Genomic DNA, 25,078 nt, shown 5'->3' on the forward strand with positions numbered 1-25,078 from the left:
CAGAGATAAACTTCTCAAAAGTCTCTCCAGCTGTTAAAGCCGACTGACAGCTGATCACAGCTGTTCAGCGGCCGCTGTCATCAGAAACAGACGTTGCTTCACGTGATGCAACTGAGGAAAGGACGTCTCATATCTCTTAAACAATATTTCCTCGTTTCCTCTCTCCTCGCATGGTTTCCTCTCTCCAAGCATCCCTGGGGGGAGGGACTAAAACGGAGGGACGCAAGGAAAGGACACAAGTGAGGGAAACGGGGATTCACTTAAGAGACTTGGGATGTGCCCATAGAGTTCGGTGAGACGTCATTTCCGCAGGAATTATTAATAGATACATAAATTAACGGTAAATAAAAAATATCTCAATAAGATACAATTCACACATGATCAACAGGATCGTTGAATAACAAACACAATTTAAATATTATAAATTGTAAATCACAAACGCACAGTGACGTAATGTTATATCTGTGTGTAATCAGCCGTTGAGATTTGCCGTTAACTGCCAGAAGACGAAGAAGCGGAGTGAGAAGTGGGTGACTAGTTTAAACACACATTATCATTCTGTCAATTAATCCATCAATCAAAACTTTATTTCAGACTCAGCAGACAGCATACATTGTCCCTTAGCGTTGTACCGGCAAAAATAAAATGTATTTAGCCTGAAAACTTTAACAAACCGAAGGTTTTAGTCGCTGTTAGCTTAGTTAGCTAACGTTAGCCGTTAACCTTAACCGTTAACCAATTCATATTATCGTTTTTGTCATCCGACCAGAAATGGGAGAAATAAACACAATAAAAAAGACAGACGCTTTGGCAAAGTAAGTTATGAAAATGATTTAAAATCAAAGTTTTAACAGTTGTGAATTTGATTCTAATGGACACATGTTTTGTTCTGGTCTCGTTCAGGTACCGTGAGTATCAGAGGGGATGGGACGCCCGACCTATCCCGGGGGAGCACAAGTCCATTCTGTGGACGGCACCCAAAGCCCGTAAATCTACATAAACCCACTGCACCATCTCACATGATCCTCTAATGACAAAAATGTTTGTTCAAGACAAAACTGTGTTTGTCATCCGACCAGCCTCATATACCAAGAAGACCCACCCTGTTGTAAAGTGAGTTATAGTCATGAAAATAAACGGTTCTGAATTAAATTCATATTACATTACAGTCATTTAGCAGACGTACAATAAGTGTATTCAACATAGGTATTCAAGAGAACTATCACCAGAAGTCATAATTGCATCTCCTTTTTTAAACAAGCATCTAAGAGCATAAACCAGAGCAAAAGTACAGAAACACACTAATATGAATACAATAAGTGTATAATAATGTAATATCGGTGTTATATGACTCATTTGCTTTCTCGTGTCTTTCAGGTACGATGAGTATCAGAGGGGGTGGGACGCCCAACCTCTCCCGGGGGAGGCCAAGTTCATTCCGTGGACCAGACCCAAAGCCCGTAACTCAACAGAAACCTGCACCGTACCATCTCATATTATGTTCTAAAGTGTTTTATGAATTATCAATACAAAATTGTGTTTGTCATCCGACCAGCCACAAACTTAAAGAGGGGGGGACGTGATGGCAAAGTAAGTTACAGTCATGAACAATAACTCAAAGTCAAAGCTTCTGAATTAGATTGGTGTTGGTGTTGCATGTGGTCTCTTGCAGGCACCAGGAGTACAGGGCACACATCCTAGGAGAGAGGAAGAAGTGAGCCCGGAGGTATGAAAACATCTCTTCAACAGACCTTTGTTCAAATAAATATTTACTTTCAGGCTCCCCACAAACACGTGCTTATTAACCCTCCACATATTATTTAGTTTTTGACTCTTTTGTCGTAAAATTCATATGATTTTTCTAAGTCTATACTTTGTACTTTGGTTGTTAGAGATGCTGGCTGTCTAGACATTGTTGCTCCACATCTAAGGTGGCCAGTAACTAAATACATTCACTCAAGTACTCAATTTGAATGTATTTGATGCTATAATACCTTTACTATTTGTGTGACAGCTTTAGTTAATCTTCAGATTTTCTTACGATGCTTTGATGTAGATTAAAGTAGCTGCAAAGGAGTTAAACACATGCACAGCAGTAATTGAATCTAATTGGTCAATTGAACTTTCTATTTAATAACTTGACTGAATGGGCTCTGCTTCATTTTCAATTCCTTCTCTGAAGGTCCTTGAAGGTCTCTGAAGGTACCTGAAGGTTCCTGAAGGTTCCCTTCCCACCAGCCATGACACCGGGACTCATTTTCTTTTCTTTTTGATTGATTGTTTTTTGTTGTAATAAAGTTCTATGAGTGAAACTACGTCTGTGTTTCTGGATTTTTGTATAAAAACATACTATGTGCATTTAAATGAGGGCTAACGACTTCATGGTATTCACACTTCTCGTGCATTTTCACAGCTGGAAGGCATAACTTGCACTGTTCTGTGATGTTGTTCCTCTTAACATACTAAATAATACAACATGTATTCACTAGTTAAATGCATTTTTTGACTAACATTAGAGGCTATTGTCAGACCTGCGTTGTTAAGATATTAAGACATTTGGCTGCGTGCATTGGCAACTCATTTCATAAATGAAATTAATAGTTTTAGTAGAAAAACACTAGATACAGTATGATCAGGGATACTGAAAATATAATCGCTTTGGTACGAGTACTAAAATGTAGATATTGTATTGAAAATCATAAGCAAAATAATTAATAATTAATGAGAATGTTGGAAATAACGTCAGGCTAGAATTATTGGGTGTCGGCACAGATAGTGCCACCTGGTGGCCACAAGAAAGCATTTATTATTATTAATATTAATGTTAATATTGAATTATTAAGACAATCAATATCTTCATATAATATGAGGCTACTTAGAAAAAGCATTTCTACACCTACTGACTGACACTAGTAATACAATTATTGTTATTATAGAGGACACATTTTTTTCTAGTTTTCTCGTCTCTTGCAGGTACCAGGACCGAGGGACACCCTGCATATTCCAGGAGAGGACAAAATCAAAGTAGGGACCACACCCAAAGCTCGCTTCAAAACAGGAGGAAAATATGCATATGAGACGACACTCAACTGATTATTTATGTCGGACATTTAAAATATAAATAAGGACACTTAGTTAGATAGACCCTGTGCAACAGAAAAAGGTCTTGGACATTAAGAACATTGAATAAGAGAAATGCCTGTGATTGTTTGAAGATTAAAGTCTGCTAACTAAATAGTTAACTAGCTATAACTAAACATCTTCAGATACTAAATAGTGGATTGAGTTAATGCTATAGTGGGCCTACTGTCATTACAAATATTATATAATCACTATACCTTTAAGCCTGCAACTCCTAACATGAAGTGTTGGTTCAGTGTTTATTCTTTATGTAACAACTGAATAATGCTGGTTTATTGTCATTCATGCCTGAAGTACATTTGTATTTTGTTTAGGAAATGACATTCAGGTTGTATGTGTTTGTTTCAAGTCACAAGACAGCAGCTTCAAATGTTTCCCAAAGAATATATTTTTGTAAAGTCATGATAAAAGCTTGTATTAAGATAATAAAATACAGTTATTCTGCATTCAAGGAGGCAACAGCGTTATACAGAGGAAGGTCACTTGATTTCAGAGAAAAGGATCAAATACAGAAATATGTTATGGATCATGAGTTCCTGCATGAAAATTCTGCCTTTAAAAACAGGAAAAAAACAGGAAGTGGATCACAGCTGGACGCTGAAACCAAACTGGTGATCATGTCTCAGTGTCGGTGGCTCTTTAAGGCAGGGTGACACAGTGATCAGCTGTTGAATTCTGCATTGATTCACAGAATTGACTCACGTTAGTGAAGAGGTAAAGGAATAAATACAAAATCTAAAAAGTGTAAAGCAAATCAAACATCTGGCAGCTGTGTACAGGGACAAACACTACCTGAATCATTTACGATATTCAAAAAAAGGGCAACACAATAAATGTGTATATTGGTCAAAATTAAGTTAAATTAAGTTAGAAAAAATTAAGTTATGAAAAAAAAACCCTCAAAGCATATATATCTGTGCACCCTAGTGCTGTTTTAAGGCTTGAGAAAGTCTGGGTGGTGTCTAGTCCAGCGGGCTTTGGAAGATGAGTCTGATGCAGCCGGACTCTCCGCCCAGCGGCTCGATGCAGAACGGGCAGGCGGCGTGGAAGGTGTGCGTGCCGTGCGGCAGCGAGATCTGACTCCAGTACGCCGTCGTCTTCTCCGAGCAGACGTGGCCGCAGGGGACGAAGGCGTGGGTGGGGGGCTCCGCGTCCACGTAGAAGCCCGCCTCGCAGGCCAGCCACAGCGGCTTGTAGGGGCCCCGCGTCCGGCACATGGGGCACTCTCTCTCCTGACACTCCGCCTCCACCTCGGGGTTGCGGCGGCCCCCCCAGCCGTGGTAGCCGTGCACGTGGCCGCAGCGCAGGTAGGCCCAGGGCTGCCTCTCGTCCACCACGTCTTTGCGGCGGAGGCTGGGGAAGGCCAGCGTGTTGAGGCCCACGGGACACTGCGGCCGCCCGGCGTTCAGCTCCTGCCGCAGAGCCTCCAGGTGTTTGACGGTGGGTGTGTGCGCCAGGCCCTCGGCCGTCCGCCACAGCAGCGTGGCGCCGCAGAGGTCGACGAGGGACCCGTCCACCAGCTCGTTAGACTCAGGGTCCACCTGAAGGAGAGACGAGCAGAAGATATTACATTATTATATGAGAGCCAAATTCAAGACGTCCTCGCTGCTCAAGTAGATCCTGTAACTCCACTGAGGGTTTCTCTGAAAATGTGAAACATGTTCCTGGGGTTTACATCCATATTTTAAAGGTAGATTAACATAGAACAGACCTATTATTATTTGAAGCATTCATAGGTTTCACAAAGTTAAAGGTAGTTTTTAACCTCTAGTAGCGCCATGGAGCAACATTTGTTTGTATCGTGCACATAAGATAAGATAGAACTGTATTTATCCTGAGCAAATTCTTGTGCCACTTCTGCAGTACAATGTAAGAAAGAGTGGAAATACAAAGAGCGCAAACACACGATGCCTGAAAAAGACACAAGGTGTATAGTAAGGTTGCATATAGAAGTGTGTACAATGTCAAATGTCAAGATCATGTAAGTGTATATTCCATAAATGATGTCCATTATTTTGCACGTCATGTCCCGTGAGCCAGAAGACGTGATAAATATTCCTGCCTGACAGCTGGTGGCAGTAATGAGCAAAGAAAGAACAGAGTGAACAACAAACTAAGTGTGTTTGTCAGACCTCAGAGATACACACACAGACTTCAAACAAAACTTCCCTGAGGGCGCCTTTAGACGACGTTGACGTTAAAGAAAAACAACAGCTCCCACCAAGAGCCGGTTGGAGTGACCCACCATCTTGCCCCTCTGCTGAGATGATCTGGTTTCCCGCAGCGTGAAGACGTTGCCGCAGACGGACATCTCCCTCCACAGACCAGGTTTAGAGCCCTGGCTGAAGCCGTGGCGCGGGTGCATCACCAGAACGCCGTTGGTGGTCAGTCCGTCCATCTGACCGTCCTGCATCCTCCACTTGGCTGCTTTCTCCTGTGAGGACGTCAAGGCCTGTTAATTAATCCATCAATCTAGTAATGCAGCGCTGAGACGGCTCCACTTCCTTCAGCCTACCCCGAGGAAGATGTTCTTGGAGGAGTCGAAGCCCGCGGCGTAGATCCGCGCGCCGTAAGGAGGGTTTCTTTGGCAGATGATGCGGCAGGCGAAGCGGGAGATGGTGCTCTGAACCGTTTGACCGTCGGCGTGGCCGTGACCACCGGGCAGCGTGTCGGTCACCACGAAGTCAATGGGAGTCTCTGTGGAACGACCGATCTGAAAGGACACCGAGACATTTATGTTATTGGTGATGGTGTTACAAGAAACATGCACGAACAGTGCAAAAACTATGATTAACTATGATGATTGCGAAAACTATGATTACAAAAAGAAAAACGGAGAGTTTCTGGAATTTTTATCACAGCAATTTGTTGGCAGCTTTGTTGATTCTCATTTATGTTTCTAATTCCTCAATTGGGGCTTTTTTTTTATTGCTTAAAACCAACTCACAGGCTTTTGAAACCCACATAGTGCAACCTGCAAAATGTCTGGTGGTCAAAAAATAAAAACACAAGAACAAAGTCAAAGTTTTTCTCTTAGCTGTGAGGAAGTTTACAAGATTTCACTGACGAATGGCTAAAAGAAAGAAAATAACTATTGTCTAAATTTACTGAAAGGGAGAAAAGGCAGGTTTATGAGAATAAAGCCTTTATTATGAAACCTAAAACTCTGCTGCTGAGTCCATTTAAAAGGACAGTTCACCCCAAAATCAAAAAAACATATGTTTCTCTCTTACCTGTAGTGTTATTTATCAATCTACATTGTTTTGGTGTGAGTTGCTGGCCGTAGAGATGTCTGCCTTTTACTTAAATAGTTTGGGAATGTATCGCACCGGAAAGAGACTTAAAACTAGGAAACTCACACCAAAACAATCTAGACTGATGAAAAGCACCACCGGTAGGAGGACAAACTGAACTGTCCCTGTAAACTTGACAGGTAGGTGTCAAATCCTTGTATGTCAACCACGAACAGTTGAATTTGTTCTTTGTAACTGCAGTGACATCAGGTAGAGGTAGTGGACGCTACAGACCTGGAACATGTCTGTGTTGCTGTCTTGTGTGTACTCCACCACCACCGTCTGTGCCCGGGACAGAGTGTATGAGATACTGTGCTGCTCCTTGTTGCTTACAGCCTTTAGAGACACACAAGAGACACACTTGTTACAATGTGTTTCAGGTCAAACACAAACCATTACTGTTCTTTTTGTCAAATAATGCTCAAATTCCACATTTCCACTTATTATAAATACCCTTAAGAATCCTGGTGATATGCACGGATACAGAGCTGATAAAAAAACCCACTAAACCTACATAATAAGGTGTTTCTATGTCTCATTGCAGTTGCCTCACACAAGCACATTCAAAAAAGTAATATACAAGAGGCAAAGCTTGCTTCCGGGACATGTGAAGGTTTCACTGGCGTGCTGCATGTCACAGGTCACTGATGAACACTGCTGCCTGTGTGTCGAGCTCTCACCTTGGCGGCCTGCGGCGTGCAGGACGAGTGGACGGTGCTCGGTTTCACACCGTTGGCCTTGTTCCTGCGACACAGAGCGAAGCGACTTTTCCTCCTCCCCTTGTCGCCGGTGGGCAGGGAGCCGTTGCACCTGAACACACGAGATGGGAAAACGTCTCACAACATTCACAGAAGATATCCACACAGGTTATCTACAAAACTGCTGCACTCATTTTAATATATATATATATTTATATTTATAGGATACAGTGTGACGGTCGAGGGTCCCAGACAGCTTTATTTCAGTTCTGGATACAATAATACAAAAGCAAACAAAAGGTCTGAAACCGCAGCAGCCAGCCTCCCTGAACCACAGGCGCTCTCTTGTGTCCGCAGTGAATGGCCTTCAGTCAGGAAGTCAGCTGCATTCTTTGCTGTGGTGGAGTCTCTCGACACACTTCACTGAGTTTGGGCTGAATTATGCTGATCCCAAACAATAAACACTATCTGCCAGAGGTGGGACAAAAGCCCCGAGTCCTGGAAAAGAAACCCTGAGTCAAGACCAACAAGTGTTGAACAAGGATTTCTTGTTCAACAAGTCAAGTCCAGGTCCTAAACAAGCCCCCGTGTGCCCTGAATGTGAATCCCCAGAAATAATAAACGCTATTTACAATTTGTGTTCATTACTTTCAAGTAAACGTTGTAAAATGTCTATTTTTTCACATATTTGTGTACGTATTAGTCCTTTATTTTTCCAGCTTTGTTGACTTCGGTCTGAGCTGTTATGTCTATTTCTGTGGATGTGGAAAAGTAAAAGTCAGAGTCAAATTCCTTGTGTGCACACATGCTTGGCCAATAAAGCTGATTAAAGTAAAACGATCACGCGCGTCTCTGTGTGTTAATCCCGTCTTTTAAGTCTTTAAAATGTTGACGTGATAATCTACAGTATCGTTTGTTGTCTGTCTGCTGGTCTGCACTGACAAACACACCGCTCTCTGCTGCTTGTGCGATGTGATCGACTACTGTGCATCTAGAAATAAGGACTTGATTCATAAATGAAGAGTTTCATCTTTAAGGATTTCTACTCATTCCAAGTCAAAAAGCTGCAACAAGTCCAAGTAAAGTAACCAAAGCTCCTCCTCCGACATCTTAAACACAGACAGCTTTGAAGCCTTTTTTATTTCATCTATATTTTGATGAAGCTAGGCTAGCGGTTTCCCCCTACTTCCTGTCTTTATGCTATGCTAGGCTAAACACGCCCTGTCTACCTAATGCAGGTTAAAAGTCAAACAAGCCGTGTTTCCCAGACGTTTCTTTCCCAGCTTTCACTGGAGACAGGAAGCTGTGTGTGGGAGAGAAAGCTGGAGAGCAACAACCGTTTCAGCCCACACACAAAAGCAGGATGCAGTGGTAATGTGGTTAACCCTCAATCCATCAGGACGCCTGCTAAAGACAACTTCAACTCAACTGCATTTATTTGCAAAACACCCGTTTATTATTCTCGTCCTGAGCTGCTGTGGATCTGAGAAGCACATTCTGGAAGCTAAATGTTGCCGGAGGTTATCTGCAGAGCCAGACTGCTGCCAGACGCAGGTCAGGTCAACATTGGAGTTCAGTTCAAAGTGGAGCCATTCTTTTCGCTGGATATTGCAAACTTCCTGCGTTTCAGATAAAGTGACGGCCACCTCCTTTTCTTAGACAAACTCAGACACGCCCCAGTCACCCCGCATGACGCCACCTCTGTTTTCACAAACTCCACGGCTCCTTAAAATGAAACCTTATGACCAGTGTAATTGCCAGTTGCTGGGTCTAGCAGACTGTTTAGTTCCACATGTGGACACGATGATACGAAAGCAAACAAAAAGGTCTGAAAACCGCGGCGGCCACAACTCTCCTGAGGTGTCTCCACCTCCCTGAACCACAGGCGCTCTCTTGTGTCCTCAGTGAAAGGCCTTCGTCAGGAAGTCAGCAGCATTCTTTGCTGTGGTGGAGTTCATCGACGTCTTTAACTGGATGAGGCAGAGTTTTGCTGCTCCTGAACAATTTCAAGCTGCACATAAAAAATGCTGCAAGGCACCACAGAGCTCAAAACGAAGTGATTTGTGCTGTAATCATTTCTGTGGACGCATTCTTATCCACACCAACGATTGTGAGGCGGCTTTCAGACCATCAGAAGCGCTGAGTCAAAACAATGCAAATGTCTGCACTGCTGTGGGCTTTCTACTACAGGTTCAATATGAAATACAAGCCAAGAAGTTCAGTTTAAAGGCTTAACAAGTGCTACAAACACACAGTATCAAACATGTGCATCTATCTAGTATCAAGTACGTAAAGCGGGCGTAAAATGTCTGGACAGGTTTGTGCCTCTGATCACATAATTCCTGATTTAAATTTAAAAATTACCAAATTTAGAGGATTCTGAGTTCTTACACGGCTGCTTCTGTCCGGACAACATTTTACATTGAAGAGCTTTGGCTCTAAGAGTTATGTAGAAAAATACATCTTTATTTCTTGAACTACCAAAATACAGTTGAAGTATTTAAAAAATCTGAAAACAATACTGAAACCTATGACACGGTCGTTCTTTGTAAAACTCTGGATATGAAACCTTCTTCCATCTAGATGTTGGCAAGGGAAGACACAAAGTAGCATTTGTGATACAAGGTACTAGAAGGTGTTTATTAAATCATATATAAACTAGTATTTTAAAGGCCCAATGAGCAGGATTTGTAAAGTAAGGTAATCCAGACAGAGAGCCGGGTCTGCAGGTCAGAGGTGACGAGGGAGAGGGATTATGTTTGAGTCTATACGTGTTTGTTTGTTTTTTAAGGAAATCCTAGTTGATTTCACTCCTCGTTGATTTTAAGCTTTTGCTCATTATCTTTGTCTGTTTTTGCTTTCGGCTGCTGCAACAGAACAATTTAAGATGAATAGTTATTCAATCAATTCATTAACCAATCCATCAATCAACAAACCCACCTACCAGCCTATCTACAGTCTCTATCAATCCACCAATATTTGACTTGTACTAGCTTGTACTACTCAGAACCACATTCCTGGTTTTGTGCTAGAACCTTCTGCAGACGCACAGCGCAGGAAAGAAGAAGCCGGTAGTTTTCCTTTTGTGCAATCTTTCCGTTATTGCAAAGGAAGCATTCTTTCCTTTTCATCTCCTCGAATACCAATTTGTATGTTTTTTCGGTTTGGACGAGCTTCCTCCTCACACACTGTTTGTTCTCATGTAACCTATATATAGGCATGTGATAGCTTCTGGGAAGATGATATTATCACAAAGCAAAAATAAAAAGCCCCAACACACAGTTTTAATACCGTGTGTATATTTACGTGGTGCTGCCTCCCGTGTTTGATTTGAACGATGTAAACAACAGCAGAAATAAAGCGGGAGGTGCAGCCCGAGGTGCAGCCCGACTCGCTCTTGACTGGCTGTAAATGAGCTTGTTGAGACTTGAAACTTTCTTGAGATGGGAACTCGGCAGCAGTTATCTCTTTGCCACTTTATTTAGTTTTCATGCAGTGTGATTATCATCATGTGGTCATGCATTCATGAGACAGCTGTAAAAAAACGTTTGACATTTAAGAAAAGACAAAAACGAGATTGTTTCTGGTCGATGTTTGGTTGCTGTATCTCTCAACTCATGAATGCTTGTTCCAGCTGATTCCCGATCATTGGATGTCATAGTGTTCCTGAAAAGCACCGCCAACACGAGCTTCCACAGCGTGTGAAACATCACACGCTGGAACTGAAGTTTCCTGATACTCAAATAACGCTGACTAGGTTTCCACTGCGGTAGATTGCTCTCTATCTGCAGAGAGGAAATAGATTTTCATACTCAAATGGTTTCATACGAATTGCTGCTTGAAAAGTAGGAAGCAGATGTCACTCTTCACAAAAATGAAACGGGCAGCAGTGATGTAAAGCGCACATTTACGAGTAGTTTAAAGGGCTGAAACGCAGCAGGAGCTTTAAAGCTCCACGTTGATGATTTAGAAGTTGTGACCACAGCTGTTAAAGCTCCTTCTTACCCGAGCACAATGAGCTCTCCATACTTCACTGGTCCTTTGGTGGAAGCAGGGGAGGTGGAGATGTTTTCCTGACCGAGAGAAAACATCTGGGCAGACTTCAGGAGGGGGGGGGGGGGCCTCAGAGCGTCTCCATCAGGACTGGTACACACATCACCTGCAGACACAAGAGAAGAGCCTTTAAGATGAAGTAGGAGTTTCGTTTTTTGAAGAAAAAGCATAATATTTCATTTAAAAACCCTCTTCAGACATTCATTCAGACAAACACACTCAAAAGGCTTCAACACAACACCATTCATTACTAACAATACACCCACACTGTCTTTGTAGTGGGGGCCCCGGGGGGGGGCAACCGGGGCAGACAATGTGTGACTTCACTGCCGTACACTGAGTGGGGTTGTTAGGTGTGCGTCCGTGACGGGGTGACACACTCAGCGGCAACGCTGGAGCTGATGTTATAATCCTTTGTGCCATGAAACTAGAACCACCGCCTCGCATCCACGCCTTTCCTCAAATGTCATCGCTTCATCATTTTATTCTATTGGACATTTGTGTGTGTGTGTGTGTGTGTGCGTGTGTCATAATTAGCATATTCATTCTTGTATTATGGCCAAACACCAGATTCTGATCAGTTTATGTCAAATAACCAGACGAATAACTGTTGAGCAAATCTGCTTAGATTTCTCTGACTTCAAACATTTCAGTGTTAAGATGTTGTCTTTACAACATACAGTAATAGCAAAGCAGGGTCAAATGTACTCAAATCTCTCCAGACTTGTGCTGTTTCAGGCATCTTCATTGTTTTAGTAACTGTTTGTGTTATTTATGAACATTCAGGAGTTTACAGATGTTGGATCTCGACACTATGTTGAAGAGCCACAGCGTTGAAGCAACTGTAACTCTTGTTGATCTTTTGATTATGATGATATTTCTGTAAAGTTGCTGGAAAACTGACTTTTTTTAGCCAATTACCAAGCAGCTTCTTCTTCTATCTCTCTCACAATCACAGAACAGTTCCACAGCCAAACGTTTACAAGCTCTGTGTTACTTTAAAAGTTCATCAGCCCAATAAAAGCATCAGAGCACCGGCAGTAAAAGTCTCTTCCTGCCCGTCAGCAGGAGCAAAATACAATTGAATTTACATTTATCATGAGTTAATATGATTAAAAACACTCAGCTACCAGTCTGAGATCGGAAGCACGTTTCCTTGAGATAAAATCACAAGAGCCAAATGACAGGAAACCAAAACAGCATGAAGAGTTGCTAACATCCAATAATATCAGAGGTTAGGATGTAGAATGAAGATGATAATCATTATTCTGCGTTACCATGTGCTGAGAAACAGAGCTGCCACCTGCTTTATATCAGCACATATCAGCCTGGTTTCAATATCTGCACCTTCAGGAACCTAAAATCCTTCCTCCTCCTCTGACACATTTCCTGGAGGGGGGGGGGGGGGGGGGGGGGGGGGGGCCTGCAGCCCTGTTGTTGGTAATCTGTTGTGTTTCGTGGGTGAAAGACATTTATAGATCCACGTATCATGAAAAGAAGGGCCTCACCCCTCCGTCACGACCACAGCTTATTTTCAGTGGCCATGAATACGGCCAGTGAACTGCAGGAGGACAGAGAACCATTGACTGTAACTGGACACCAGATAAAGAGGACGACTTCTAAAGTGACTTCACTCGCCCACAACAACCGCTCTTTTGTGGGTCCCGTCCACTCTCGCTGTGTCCACGCCGCGGCTCAACGCTGATTTCATCCCTCACGTGAGGCTCGGATCTCACGGTTTCCCATCAACAACAACACAAAGCTTAATGGAGTCCGGGCACTAAATCATGACATCATGACAAGTTTATCGCCATTCAAGTTCTTTGCATTGTCGTCATACTTTAGTTGTATATCGTGCATGGAATGTATAATAATGCTGATTATTAGGCCCTCTGCTGACTGCCTTCTTGTTCAATAATTCATTCATTCGTGCAAAAAGGTCAACGCCACAGAGAAAATAACAGAAGTCAGCAGTGAGAACAATCAGTCCGACTGTGACGTCTATGTACACTAATTCACTTCCCTCCGAGCGACAGATCTTCCGTGAGAGCTAACCTGAGAGATGCAGAGTGGAGGTTGTAATGGTAAAATATGTATTAAGTATATTAATGGAAAAATATATTCTAGTATATTGGGATGTTTTGGAAGATGAGTGGTCTACTGAGGGGAAGGGACAGAGAGACAGATAAACACTGCATTCCTACAGAGGTGAATCAGGTCATAAAACCTAGGTCCTGTTTTCCAGTGTTGATGTTTACATGAACACTAAAAGGAGAAACAGGAAACAATTGTATTCTGTTTCTGCATGAACTGACCCCCAGTTGATCGCACCTGGAGATAACAGATAAGGAGCAGAAACAGATCAACCCATGTCCAGAGACCCTATACTCCCTTGTTTATGGGGTCACTAAAGGCGTGACCCTTTGTGTGCATAAAACATCATGTGCCTTGTGCTTCTTTGACAGTGTTTGCACAGTTCACTGAGATACGTGTCTGTGTGTCCACTCTCCTGCTTGCAAGCATTAAATTGACTCTTACTACTTTAAGCATTCATCAGACTCTGTTTATTTAATCAACTCTTGTCCCGCATCTACATAGAAATATTCCACAACAAGGTGTATTCAAACGTGTGAATTATTCATCCAGAGAGGCAACAAACAGGTAAACAACAGGTCTCACTAACATCACCTGAGGCCTGTACCACACAGAGCTGCCTCACTCTTAACTGGGCCAGATCACCACGACAGCCTACAACAAACAAAGTCATCATTCCAACAGGATCCCGACAACAGTACTGACTTACAATAGAGTGACAGATGTTAAAGAACGACACTTTAACTGTTCCCGACTGTCCATCACGTCAACTGACAGGAACAACAAGTCTCACGTTTGCATATTTCTCCAGTCGTCACGAGTTCAGACTGTTCATCGGACTGAACTCCGTCCAATTGTGATCAATAACACAACAAAAGAAACTGTGATCCATTTAGACAGTAGCCAGTCTGCCAGCAGCCCTCCGTCCCCTTAACGGGCATACCTCAATGGAAAGCAGCCGTTATTGATGTTATTAACTACCGCTGTGTTTCACAGGTCCATCGTGACAGATGTGTATCAGCTGACAGTTGTTGACATAAACATGCAGATGATATTTTGTTAAAAACTGCAACCTGCCAAACACGGAGCAGGGCTAAAACCAGCAGGTTGTGTTTTCACACCAGCCCTGAAGAGGAAATACCTCCTGGCCGACACACACACACACACACACACCACACACACACTCAACTAACCCAGTTCTCCATTGCAGCGGACAGAGAAGTGTCAGTGAGCAGAACTGTCAAACATGTCAAACTGTCTCCGTAACAGGCGGCGGACGGACGCGTGTGTCGGTTGGAGGGAGGTCACAGAGACAATACCATCAGTGTGCGCTAATGATTCAATTAAGAGCACATTAAGGCAACAGTGTGGTCTCATTACAGCTCCATGTAAACAGTGTAAACAGATTATTTAGTTAAAATCTAAATTAGGACACATTTAACCAGATTAAACAAAGCCGGGTTACTCGTCAATCTTTGAATTAAAAGCACAAAAATACGTAAAGCGGCGCTGGAGGATTTACTCAAAGATCACCATCATAATAACATCATTATAATTAAGTTTCAGACATTTCACATTTAAATGTTAGGTCATGATATTGTGCAAGAGCCAAACAAAGGCTGAAGGACTTCGTCCCTAAATAACTTAATAATACTGATCTGGGCTGGTAGCTCAATACTGTCACTGAGCGACTTCCAGTAACATAATATTGTGATAAGAATCATTTTATTTGTCCAAATGAATGATCTGGTCTCTGAATTATTTCTGATAAAGTGCACATTACACACAATGTTCCTCTGCTCCTTATCCCCAGAGGCTACATGTTTTATTTCATAAAAGTTATCAGAGGTGGGTATTTTACAGACGGCTTCTGCTGTGAAACACTGCAGAAAAACCAAGTATTGATATTGTGACACTGATTTCAACCATATCGCCCACCTGTGACCCTCACTTCCCCTTCACCCTCTGCTTTAATCCCCCCACAGTCCAAACTTTCTCCAGGTTTTAGGTCAACACATGCGTGTGGATAAGGGGCTGACATGTCAATAGGCTTTAAACACGAGGGGACAGTTGAACAAAAACAAAAAAAGGGCAAACTTTCAAGTTTAACATGGGGAACAATGGCAGCGTCTGTGGGGACAGATGCTGTGATAGGATGGTGCATGCTAATCAGTTTGTGTGGCCGGAACAAAAGAGGCCAGCTGGGCCGCACAGAGCCGGACACACCGGCCTGAAAACCACAAGTATTGAACATACTACGTGTATACTCAAGTATTTAACATACTATGTGTATACTCAACTATTTAACATACTATGTGTATACTCAAGTATTTAACATACTATGTGTATACTCAAGTATTTAACATACTACGTGTATACTCAACTATTTAACATACTACGTGTATACTCAACTATTTAACATACTACGTGTATAAAAAGTAGATGTGCATGGAGAAATATTGATAATCAACTTAATAATCAGTAGTCGGCAGCACAAACACTTGTAGAAACATTACAGTATAGGAGTATTTGAAGATAATGTACCACATATATACAGTAAGAGTAATATGTAAACTTACTACTGTATATAGTGTAGATAAACATCGGAATTCAGTACCACACATTTGAAAGAAATATATTCGTTATAGAGCAGAGAGGTCACTTAAAGAGACAAAGGAAAACATTAAGCAATACTTATAGCAGTATAATGGTAATTACATTATAAGTTATTATAGGAATATTTAAGTGATGCCTATGTTGCAATAATATATTACCAAATACAATATTACTAAATACCCAAGTGTTAAAATAAAAAAATACCAGCAGACCGCATGACATTAACGCAGGAGCACGTTATTATGGCATATTAAGATATTAATATAAAGAAAACGTATTAGCCATGCATGTATGACTTTAAATTTGCGGATGTTGAGATTAAAACATGTAGAAATATAGCGTTACGTTATTAGTAAATTCGTAATTGGTGACAACAGTGAACGTATATGAATTTTGGTCGGTTCAAGTTAAGAACTAATTTAAAGAGCGTTAACTATCTTGTTATTTAGCAGATGGTGACGTCAGTAGGAGATACACAACTTTATAAACGATACAACTCACCAAAGTAGCAGTTCTGTCTCCCTGGATGTGTCCATTCGCCTCGTCGTCGGTGTCAACTGTTTCTAGGCAGAACAGTGTGTCTGCTACCGGTGGTCTGACGTCTACCGGGAGTTTAAACACGTTTTCATCAGCGTGGGACTCGTTACATTGAACAAAAAGTCACCGAGGCTCGGCTACTTCGTCTCCGCACCGAAAACGACTTGAACTGTAAAGTGTGAGTACTTCCCGTAAGCATTTCAAAGTAAAACTAGTAAATTCACTACATGCATTTCAAAGGTGATTGATGTGTAGAGGTGATGTAGGCCCACATTAATTAAACCATTAAGCAGTTGTTGGTAACACAGTATTTATGAATATAGTTGCAATATTTTATATATATATATATTTTTAAACCATGTTCTATATTGCTTTTATGTCATTAACAATGGATTGCTGCTCCTTGTTACTGGTGTGTTGCTTTGACTTTTGTGTTTAATGCCTGACTGACACTGATACTGTCAGACTCTGTGGAATAAGAGCAATTTTCAAACTTAAAGCTACATAAAAGGTGAAATAAAAGTATTTATCAGATGTCAAAATGTATTTTTCATCCCACATATAAGAGAATCGGCAAGTCCAAGTGGTTTTGTATCTGAGATAGATTAAAAAACGATATTAACCATTTACATACATACATTTGAATGTATTGTTAAAACTTAGATTTGAGCTGAACACTGAACTGTTCTCTTTGCGTTTTGTTAATATGCTGTTAATGTGTTGGCAAGTATACTTGCGCAACGACTTGCACCAAGTTACCATGACAGGTGTTTTATTGTGAAAGGTAGAAATCAGCACTTCCTCTTTTTACTTCAGCTGGTTTCTCTCTCTCTCTCTCTCTCTCTCTCTCTCTCTCTCTCTCTCTCACACACACACACACACACACACAAAGACACACTTACCAGGTTAAAAACTACACTGTGCATTCTACGCTTTAGGTTTGTATTAAGCATTAAAGAAGCCATTAGTTAAACAAAATGGCACTACTTTAATTCACAGAAACACATTTGTCTGACATGTATACTACATGTCCCTTCCTGCTTTATCACCTGACATTGAGGCCTTTATTGTTTCACCTGACAAGTGTTTGATCTGGTGCTTGGTGCCCCTAGTGTCAACAAAAATAAATACAACAATAACAAATGATTATACTAAAATAATCGAAGTAATGAAATAGCTCCTACATCAACCACAAAGAACAAATAGTCCTGGTTTCAGTCAGGCATGCATTCAGTGTTCACTGTAGAAACACGCAGAGCAGGAATAACCAGCCAGGCAAATTAAAGCATCGTAGTTTATGAAAATGAGTCCAACTTTAATTACACACGATGAGTCACTTTGCCTCGGTTGAACTGAACTTTATGGACGATTCTAAATCCTTAGTGGAGTTAATGTTTCCTTCAATCTTTCCAGGGGAAGCTTCAATTGTTATGTTCACACCTTTTGACAGACATGTGTCATGTTGCTTTAGTCTCCTCTCAGATATCCTGAATCTATATTTAATGCGGAGGCCATCTAGTGTTAGAGTTGGGAATCACAAGAAAGTACATGTGGGTTTTCAAAATGATATTAAAAAAAGATGAATGAAAAAGTTAAAATTATAGAAAAATAAAAAAACATATTAAAAATGTAAACAGCAGCCTGAAATATTTTCTATTTTTTTGAATGAATGAAAGATAGACGTTAAAATGAACACACGAATGACATGTGAATAGATTTGAATAGATTTGTTTTCACATTTTGTTAGACAGGCAGACTATATTAAATTCGGCCTATTTATTACATAGATATATAATAATATAATAGACATTGTACAGGTTGAAGAAAACCAGTTTAAACAGGTCACTATCATAAACATGTGGATGATATCTATTAAACCAGTCAGTGGTTTCAAATACAGGGTCAGGAGCCTCATATGGGGTCGTATTATGATTAAGTTTATCATTTCATTTTTTTTTTATATATATATATATATTAATTAGCCTCATGGCCTTGAACAACTTGTAAAACTGTCATTACCATTAACCACGTGTTCGGCACCACATGACAGCTTTCCAGGAAGCAAGGAAGCAATTAACCGCGTACGAATTCCGCGTGCCGGAGATCCTTCATTCTAGCTGTCTGACCCGCGAGGAACCGGCTCCGACACCCAGGTGAGCTGTACCTGTGTTATACAAAGATCATTTAATAGGCTTCTATTATAAATAGAATACGTTCACTGCTATAGGCAGGAAATAAAGAAGTAGGCGGTGTGCAGTGTTGCCGGACTGGACCGACAACATCTTACATTTTCATTTAAGTAAAGCTTTGTTTGATTAGTTTTGATTAGTGTCCGTGTGTGTTTGTATAGTAACATAATCAGGCAGGTCTATTCTTTCCATCGGCTCTAATTAAAACCAGGGTTACAACGATGAAGTCAAATATTATTTCAGATGTAGATTAAAACGCTCTTATGAACACATGTACGCGCTTACACATATGTTATTACATAGCTACAGAATAATAATGATAATAATACCTTTGTAATTAACTGAAGTAACATTTGGTTTTGATGGTTATAAGTCGATTGATATAAAACACCTTTACCCGCCAAATGAATTAAAAAAAGGCGGAAAAACAGATGACGCAACCGGATGTGTCACATTGAGGCTGCACACAATAAGTCAGTTTGTTTTAATGATATTTATAGAGTTTTTGGGTTTTAATTATATGAAAATTATTCAATCACCAAATGATTTGTGACAAAATGACACAATGTAAACTTGAATTAATATGAAGTGTCTTAATGAATACTTTAATCCATTAATTCTTAATTAATGCCATGTCATTAAAAAATATTAAGGTACTTATTTAGTAATGAAGGGGAAGGATTGAGGCCATTGAGTCTTATGCTGAGGTAAATAAATGTAAGAAAATTTAATTTTTATAAAGGCTACAAAACGTATGATCAGTTTTCACAATATGATGCATATACAGATTAAACTGTTGTAATCATCTGCTGTAACTTAAATGAAACATTGAATGCAGGTGTACTATAGAATTGAGTATTTTGATGTCTATTTAATTAAAGTATTAATACTTTCTACCTTTTTTTTTTACTTTTCTGTAAAAAAACATACCTTTATGTTTCTTTATTTGAGTCAAATTATCGATTCGTCAAGTCACAAAACCAGCAGGGATGCTGACGAACGACCAGTAAGTCGGTGATTATTTGAGTCAGTTGTGGATGATGCTGATATTACCTACACAGCACATGTACAGTAAACACATCGTGTGCGTTGTCTCTTTACTTCAGTGCAGAAACAACAGACAGAAGCAACACGATGTGGAACGAAAACAAACTGCGTCCACCTGCCGACCGGTGAGTTTGATATTCTCCCGCTGAGGATTTTGCTTTTTGTACAAACTGAAGTTTTAATTTGAAGTTCAGGACATTTTGGTTTTGTTTTGTTCCCACAGCGGTCGGGCTGTAGCCGTCATCATCTTCGTGCTCGGTTTGGGAACTCTGCTGCCCTGGAACTTCTTCATGACGGCCTCTCAGGTTTCTCATTATTTATTTCAGGGGATGTCAATCAAACTGCTGCTGCTTTATTCATATTAAGAAAAGTGTAAATCACAAGTTTCATCAACATAAGATATTTGATGATGTCACAAAATCTGATGATGTCATATGCCCATTTCAATCAATCAATTACATCTATACCAACTCAATAAACTAAAATATTTTTGACGATTTGATTGTATTTCTGGGCTCTGTAGGAAGGAGGAAAAAACTTGTGGTGACACAGACGCCATGGGACTTTCAAAATAAAGGCATAACTTAAAAATTAAACATTTTGCATCAATGATATTGGATCGTTGGTCATTGAATCGATGCATGGATTCACAACGATGGATCATTGCACCCCTCAACTCTTCATGTCCCTTTATTTGTACGATTGGAGCTTCTTGTGTCCTAAGAATCTGAATCAGCTTCGTTGGCAACGTATGTGAACAGACTGGTTTTAAGTAGCTCTCGGTGTACTTATACACAGAACTAAAGACAGAAATACACACACAGCTAAAAACAAAGACAACAAAGCTCATAGAAAACAGAATCATATATACAGTAAATATAACAAAGAACTGATCAACAGCACAGACATTTACTCTTTTATATCTCATATAAAGATGTTCTTCTTTCGTCCTCTTTGTTAAAGTATTTCAACCAGCGCCTCGCAGCGCCGCCAAACACCACCTCCAACAGCACATCGGGCGGCTCGACTGGAGACTACAACTATGACAGCTGGATGGCCTTGCTTTCCCAGCTGCCCCTGCTGCTGTTCACTCTGCTCAACTCCTTCCTGTATCAGCGGTAAGTTCTTTACTTAGTTCGGCTTTATTGACACATGCGTTTACGTCACTTTTAACGCACCGACGTGAAGCGACTGACCGCGAAGGCGACGTGTTTCCTCTCTCGACCTCCCTGCAGGGTGAGGGAGCGTCTCCGCGTGGCCTTCAGCCTGATCTTCATCCTGCTGCTCTTCTGCCTCACCGCCGCTCTGGTCCAGGTCCCCATGCAGCCGAATACCTTCTTCTCAGTCACAATGGCCACCATCTGGTTCATCAACAGTGGGTCCATGCAAACACACACACACACACACACACACGGTTATTGTTATCACATGAAACGCCTCTGACGTTCAGGTTGAAGGTCTTTACGTCCACATCACATGAACCTTCACCTATCAACCCTAATTATAGAATGCAATTAGACAAATGAGGACAAACTTATTTGGAGTCCTCATTAATTAATTGATGCTAATTAAAGATACTGAATTGTTTAAATCTAGATGAAACCATTCAGGTGGGCGACAGAAGACTTCGACATGTAGGGAAAGTCTGAGCAATGCTACTGCTGCTCTTGTATTATTCTACCTTACAAATAATAATAATCTGTGTGTGTGTGTGTGTGTGCAGCGTTCAGTGCAGTGCTGCAGGGCAGTCTGTTCGGTGTGGTCGGTCTGTTCCCTCCTCGTTACAGCACTCTGTTCATGAGCGGTCAGGGTCTGGCCGGGATCTTCGCTGCACTCGCGATGCTCCTCTCCATCTTAAGTAAGTAACGAACCGGAACCGACCGGACCGGACAACGTTAATGACAAACAAAGAGTTATCGTTGAGCGGTTTAAAATGAAACACCAGGAACACAGACTTCTACTGTCGAGGGAGACGGACTCAATTCTTTAAATGTGCTTTGTTTTTGAGAGTGACAGTAGCTGCTGGCTTTGAGTTTCACATCTCAAAATGTGAGCGAGTGTTATTGAATGGGTGATGCAATAACTGAAATAATTATTTAAATGTCATAAATCAAACGTTTTAGGGCTTCAATTAATTATTATTTTCACCTTTGAAAATATAATAATAAAAAAAAAATCGTACGTCATCCCGACCTCGAACCCGTCTTTGGTGTTTCTGAACTTAATGTCCGACGTGATAGGCTGGAATCGGTCCGTAATAGGGGCCGTAGTTTTGGTGCAACAGTTCCTAAAAAATTAATCTGGTTGTAAATGAAGCTCTCTCGCTCTGCAGGTAAGGCGGATGAAAGCTCGGCTGCGTTGGGATACTTCATCACTCCGTGTGTGGCCACTCTGTGGACGCTGCTGTGTTACCTGCTGCTGCCACAGCTGGTGAGGACACGAACGACACGCATGTTATTTTAAATTGAATTTAAAGGCTTTGTTGTCATCATCTGTATCAGTGGCAGAGACACTACGGATATATATTTTTCTCATCAATTAATTTCAACAGTAAAGTATTACCTCACGGCCTCTTTAGAGCCACATTACGAGCGTCCTGACGGTGTCGACTCTCCTCCGCAGGAATTTGCACGTTTTTACATGAACAGAAATCACTCTGCAAACGTGGAGACGACACAGGAACTCCTCAGCAGCACAGGTTGGTTCCTACAAAGTCTCATCCTGCAACACGACGAGGTTTCTCCAGTTATTTATGAGCTTATGTTATTATGGTCCAGCTGATATAAGTCAACGGTTCAGATCTGGGTCTAACACGCTCTTCATAAATCCTTGTAGGTTCTCAGTAACTGCTAGCTGGTTTCAATTGGACTGAACTACTAAAACTTAGTAGTAAAGAATTAAACTTACAAACTTACAAAACTAAGTACAATTACTCAAGTACTTGACTTAAAGATGGAGCGCGACACTTTGTCTCCCCCTTCTGGCCTTCATCAACAAATAAATCATGATTGATTATTTATTTTATAAAGTAATTCAAATTATCTCCACCGTTACCAACTTTTGTAGTTCTACTTTAGTAAGATTTAGAGCGCAGGATTGTTATTCAGAGTATCAGAGTATTTATTTTCTACTCTGTGGTATTACTTCTTTTGCTTAAGCAGAATATCTGAGTACTTCTTCCTCCGCTGGCTCCAGGTCAGTTTGGATGATCGGCATTATTAACTTAGTCGCTGATAAACGTTCATTTCTTTCCTTTTAAAGAGAAGAAAGTCTTGAACGGCGTGGATAAAGACCTCAAGGTCACGAGGAAGTTCATCAGTGAGCCGGAAGAGATTCAGGAGCGTTCGTCCGTCCTCGATGTCTTCAAGAAGGTGAGCGACTTCTCGTCTGTCTGGAGACATTTATTATTTTAGAAAATATTTGTGCACGTCGTTAAAGACACAGAAAATGTCTCCTAATGACTTGGGCACCATCGCTGTTGGATCCATTATGATGATTTTCTTCAGATTTATAACTTGATTCAGGAGCGTCAACGTCACAGAAAATATCACAATAAAAACAACTAACTGACCGAACACAACAACAAACAGCCACAAACAACAACAAACATCCACAAACGGCTACAAACAACAACAAACAGCCACAAACAGCCGTATGGTATGATTTCAACTAATCAACTTTAAATTCGCTTTGTCCGGCCCAAAGAAAATATTCAGTTTACAAAGATATAAAACAAGGAAAAAAGAGCAAATCCTCACATTGAAGAAGCTGGAATCAGAGAACGTTTGATTACATTCACACATTAGCCTTTTAGCGCATCCTCTCGAGCATTAAGAGTATCTTAATAGTAGTATAAATAGTATAAATAAATCTGTGTGTGTCCCTCAGATCTGGCTGATGGCTGCATGTGTGACGTGCTTGTTCGCCGTCACCCTGTCAGTGTTTCCTGTGATCACGGTCCGAGTTCAGACCGTCTACAAGGACAGCGCTGCCTGGGGTGAGACGTCACAGCATCTGCTGCCTTCATGTCCTGTCACAGTTATCGTAATTATGAGTTACCGAGTTGTAAATAGTCTTAGTTACGTTTTGGGAGACTCTTATATCTGACTTAGTTGGAGCTAAATAATAATTCAGAAGTGCTTTAAAGCAAATATGGACGTCAGCCAAAGTCTGGTTTTATAATCAAACACGATGGATATATTGTTCTAAACTGTCGCACCACCAGCTCAGTCCTGCTCTCCATCTCTTACAGACAAAGTGTTCACCTGCGTTTGTTGCTTCATCGTTTTCAACACCTTTGACTTGGTCGGCCGCGGCGCCCCGTCTCTCGTCCAATGGGTGAGTAGCGCCGCTATTTTCGCCATTTTAAATTGTGAGCGTTCCGCGTTAATGTCTCCTAACCGCGGGTGTTTGCGCAGCCCTCGAAGGGGAGCCCCCTGTTTCCTGCCGCTGTGTTGTCTCGTCTGGTCTTCATCCCTCTGCTCATGATGTGCAACGTCCAGAACTCCGGACTCCCCGTCCTCTTCAGACACGACGCTGCCTTCGTGACCATCATGGCCCTGTTCTCCTTCTCCAACGGGTACCTGGCGAGCCTCTGCATGGCCTACGCTCCACAGTGAGTCTTCAACAGGAAGTGCTGCGTCTCAGCCACAGAAAGACTCATTCGTGAGGGTCGCAAACGTCGTCTTAAAGGGATATTTCAGATTTTTCTTTTTTTAAGTGGGGTTGAATGAGGTTCTTCTCCATAGTCAGTGAACGATCCCTTTAATGCGGATGAACGAGCAGAGAGTTTGTGTTTGTGAGTGAGGAGGCCATGTTGTAACTGTCGGTTTGTGTCCCGTCAGGTTGGTGCGCTGTAAAGACTGCGAGACAGCCGGCTCTCTGATGACCTTCTTCCTCGTTCTGGGTCTGGCACTGGGAGCGTCGTTCTCCTTCCTGCTGGGAAAACTGGTTTAGACGACTGGGACACGTAGAGCGCGTGAGACTTTGTTGATCCTCGTTTGGGGAATCTGGTCTTTAACAAAAAGCACCTACTTGTGATGAAATGTCAGCTTTATACTGACTGGATAAAGCACTGGTGAAAGAGTTTTTATAACTGTTTTTATAAGGGAATGTTTGTATATTATTTTTATACATTTTCATAAATGAAGAATTTTTTATTGTTTTTTATTGTTTGCTTATTTATGTATTTTCTGTCTCTTGATATTGTACTTTGACTTAAGTAATTTTCTGCTGCCTTTCGTAATAAAATGCACAAAATGTTGGTGTGTTTTTTGTGTATTTGTACATCTGTTTATAAACTGAAACACAGAGTTTAATTTAATAATCATCAGCTGTAGTGACATGAGCAGTGGCTGCCGCTCAGCGAGCTTCAAAGTAAATATTAAATATTGGATTTTGTTTTTACTTT

General features: G+C 41.2%; 2 protein-coding genes across 2 annotated transcripts; one reads left to right on the forward strand and one right to left on the reverse strand.

The window, feature by feature from the left end:
- Positions 1–3,505: 3,505 nt before the first annotated feature.
- LOC306696009 (E3 ubiquitin-protein ligase pellino homolog 1-like) lies at positions 3,506–16,590 on the reverse strand. The gene is made up of 7 exons (XM_079159485.1): positions 16,397–16,590; positions 11,138–11,291; positions 7,115–7,244; positions 6,669–6,770; positions 5,657–5,854; positions 5,387–5,575; positions 3,506–4,682 (listed from the first exon to the last, which is right to left on the reverse strand). The coding sequence occupies exons 2-7, from the start codon at positions 11,221–11,223 to the stop codon at positions 4,104–4,106; spliced, it is 1,284 nt and encodes a 427-aa protein (XP_079015611.1). The 5' UTR covers positions 11,224–11,291; positions 16,397–16,590; the 3' UTR covers positions 3,506–4,103.
- Positions 16,591–18,498: 1,908 nt separating this feature from the next.
- Positions 18,499–24,925, forward strand: LOC306696008 (equilibrative nucleoside transporter 2-like). Its single transcript, XM_079159484.1, has 13 exons — positions 18,499–18,585; positions 19,728–19,793; positions 19,892–19,973; positions 20,632–20,786; positions 20,904–21,043; positions 21,392–21,526; positions 22,001–22,098; positions 22,291–22,366; positions 22,930–23,039; positions 23,557–23,665; positions 23,921–24,006; positions 24,087–24,283; positions 24,513–24,925. The coding sequence occupies exons 2-13, from the start codon at positions 19,756–19,758 to the stop codon at positions 24,622–24,624; spliced, it is 1,338 nt and encodes a 445-aa protein (XP_079015610.1). The 5' UTR covers positions 18,499–18,585; positions 19,728–19,755; the 3' UTR covers positions 24,625–24,925.
- The last annotated feature ends 153 nt before the right edge of the window (positions 24,926–25,078 follow it).

This window comes from Pholis gunnellus (genome assembly GCF_910591455.1).
Source record: "Pholis gunnellus genome assembly, chromosome: 5".
Taxonomy (NCBI): domain Eukaryota; kingdom Metazoa; phylum Chordata; class Actinopteri; order Perciformes; family Pholidae; genus Pholis; species Pholis gunnellus.

Coding starts and splice junctions, on each gene's coding strand:
- LOC306696009 (XM_079159485.1), bottom strand. CDS start 11,223: ATGTTTTCTCTCGGTCAGGAAAACATCTCCACCTCCCCTGCTTCCACC. Junction 7,245..11,137: donor GGAGAGCTCATTGTGCTCGG/GTAAGAAGGAGC, acceptor TCGTGTGTTCAG/GTGCAACGGCTCCCTGCCCA. Junction 4,683..5,386: donor CTCAGCAGAGGGGCAAGATG/GTGGGTCACTCC, acceptor TCTCTCCTTCAG/GTGGACCCTGAGTCTAACGA.
- LOC306696008 (XM_079159484.1), top strand. CDS start 19,756: ATGTGGAACGAAAACAAACTGCGTCCACCTGCCGACCG. Junction 21,044..21,391: donor CACCATCTGGTTCATCAACA/GTGGGTCCATGC, acceptor GTGTGTGTGCAG/CGTTCAGTGCAGTGCTGCAG. Junction 21,527..22,000: donor GATGCTCCTCTCCATCTTAA/GTAAGTAACGAA, acceptor CTCGCTCTGCAG/GTAAGGCGGATGAAAGCTCG.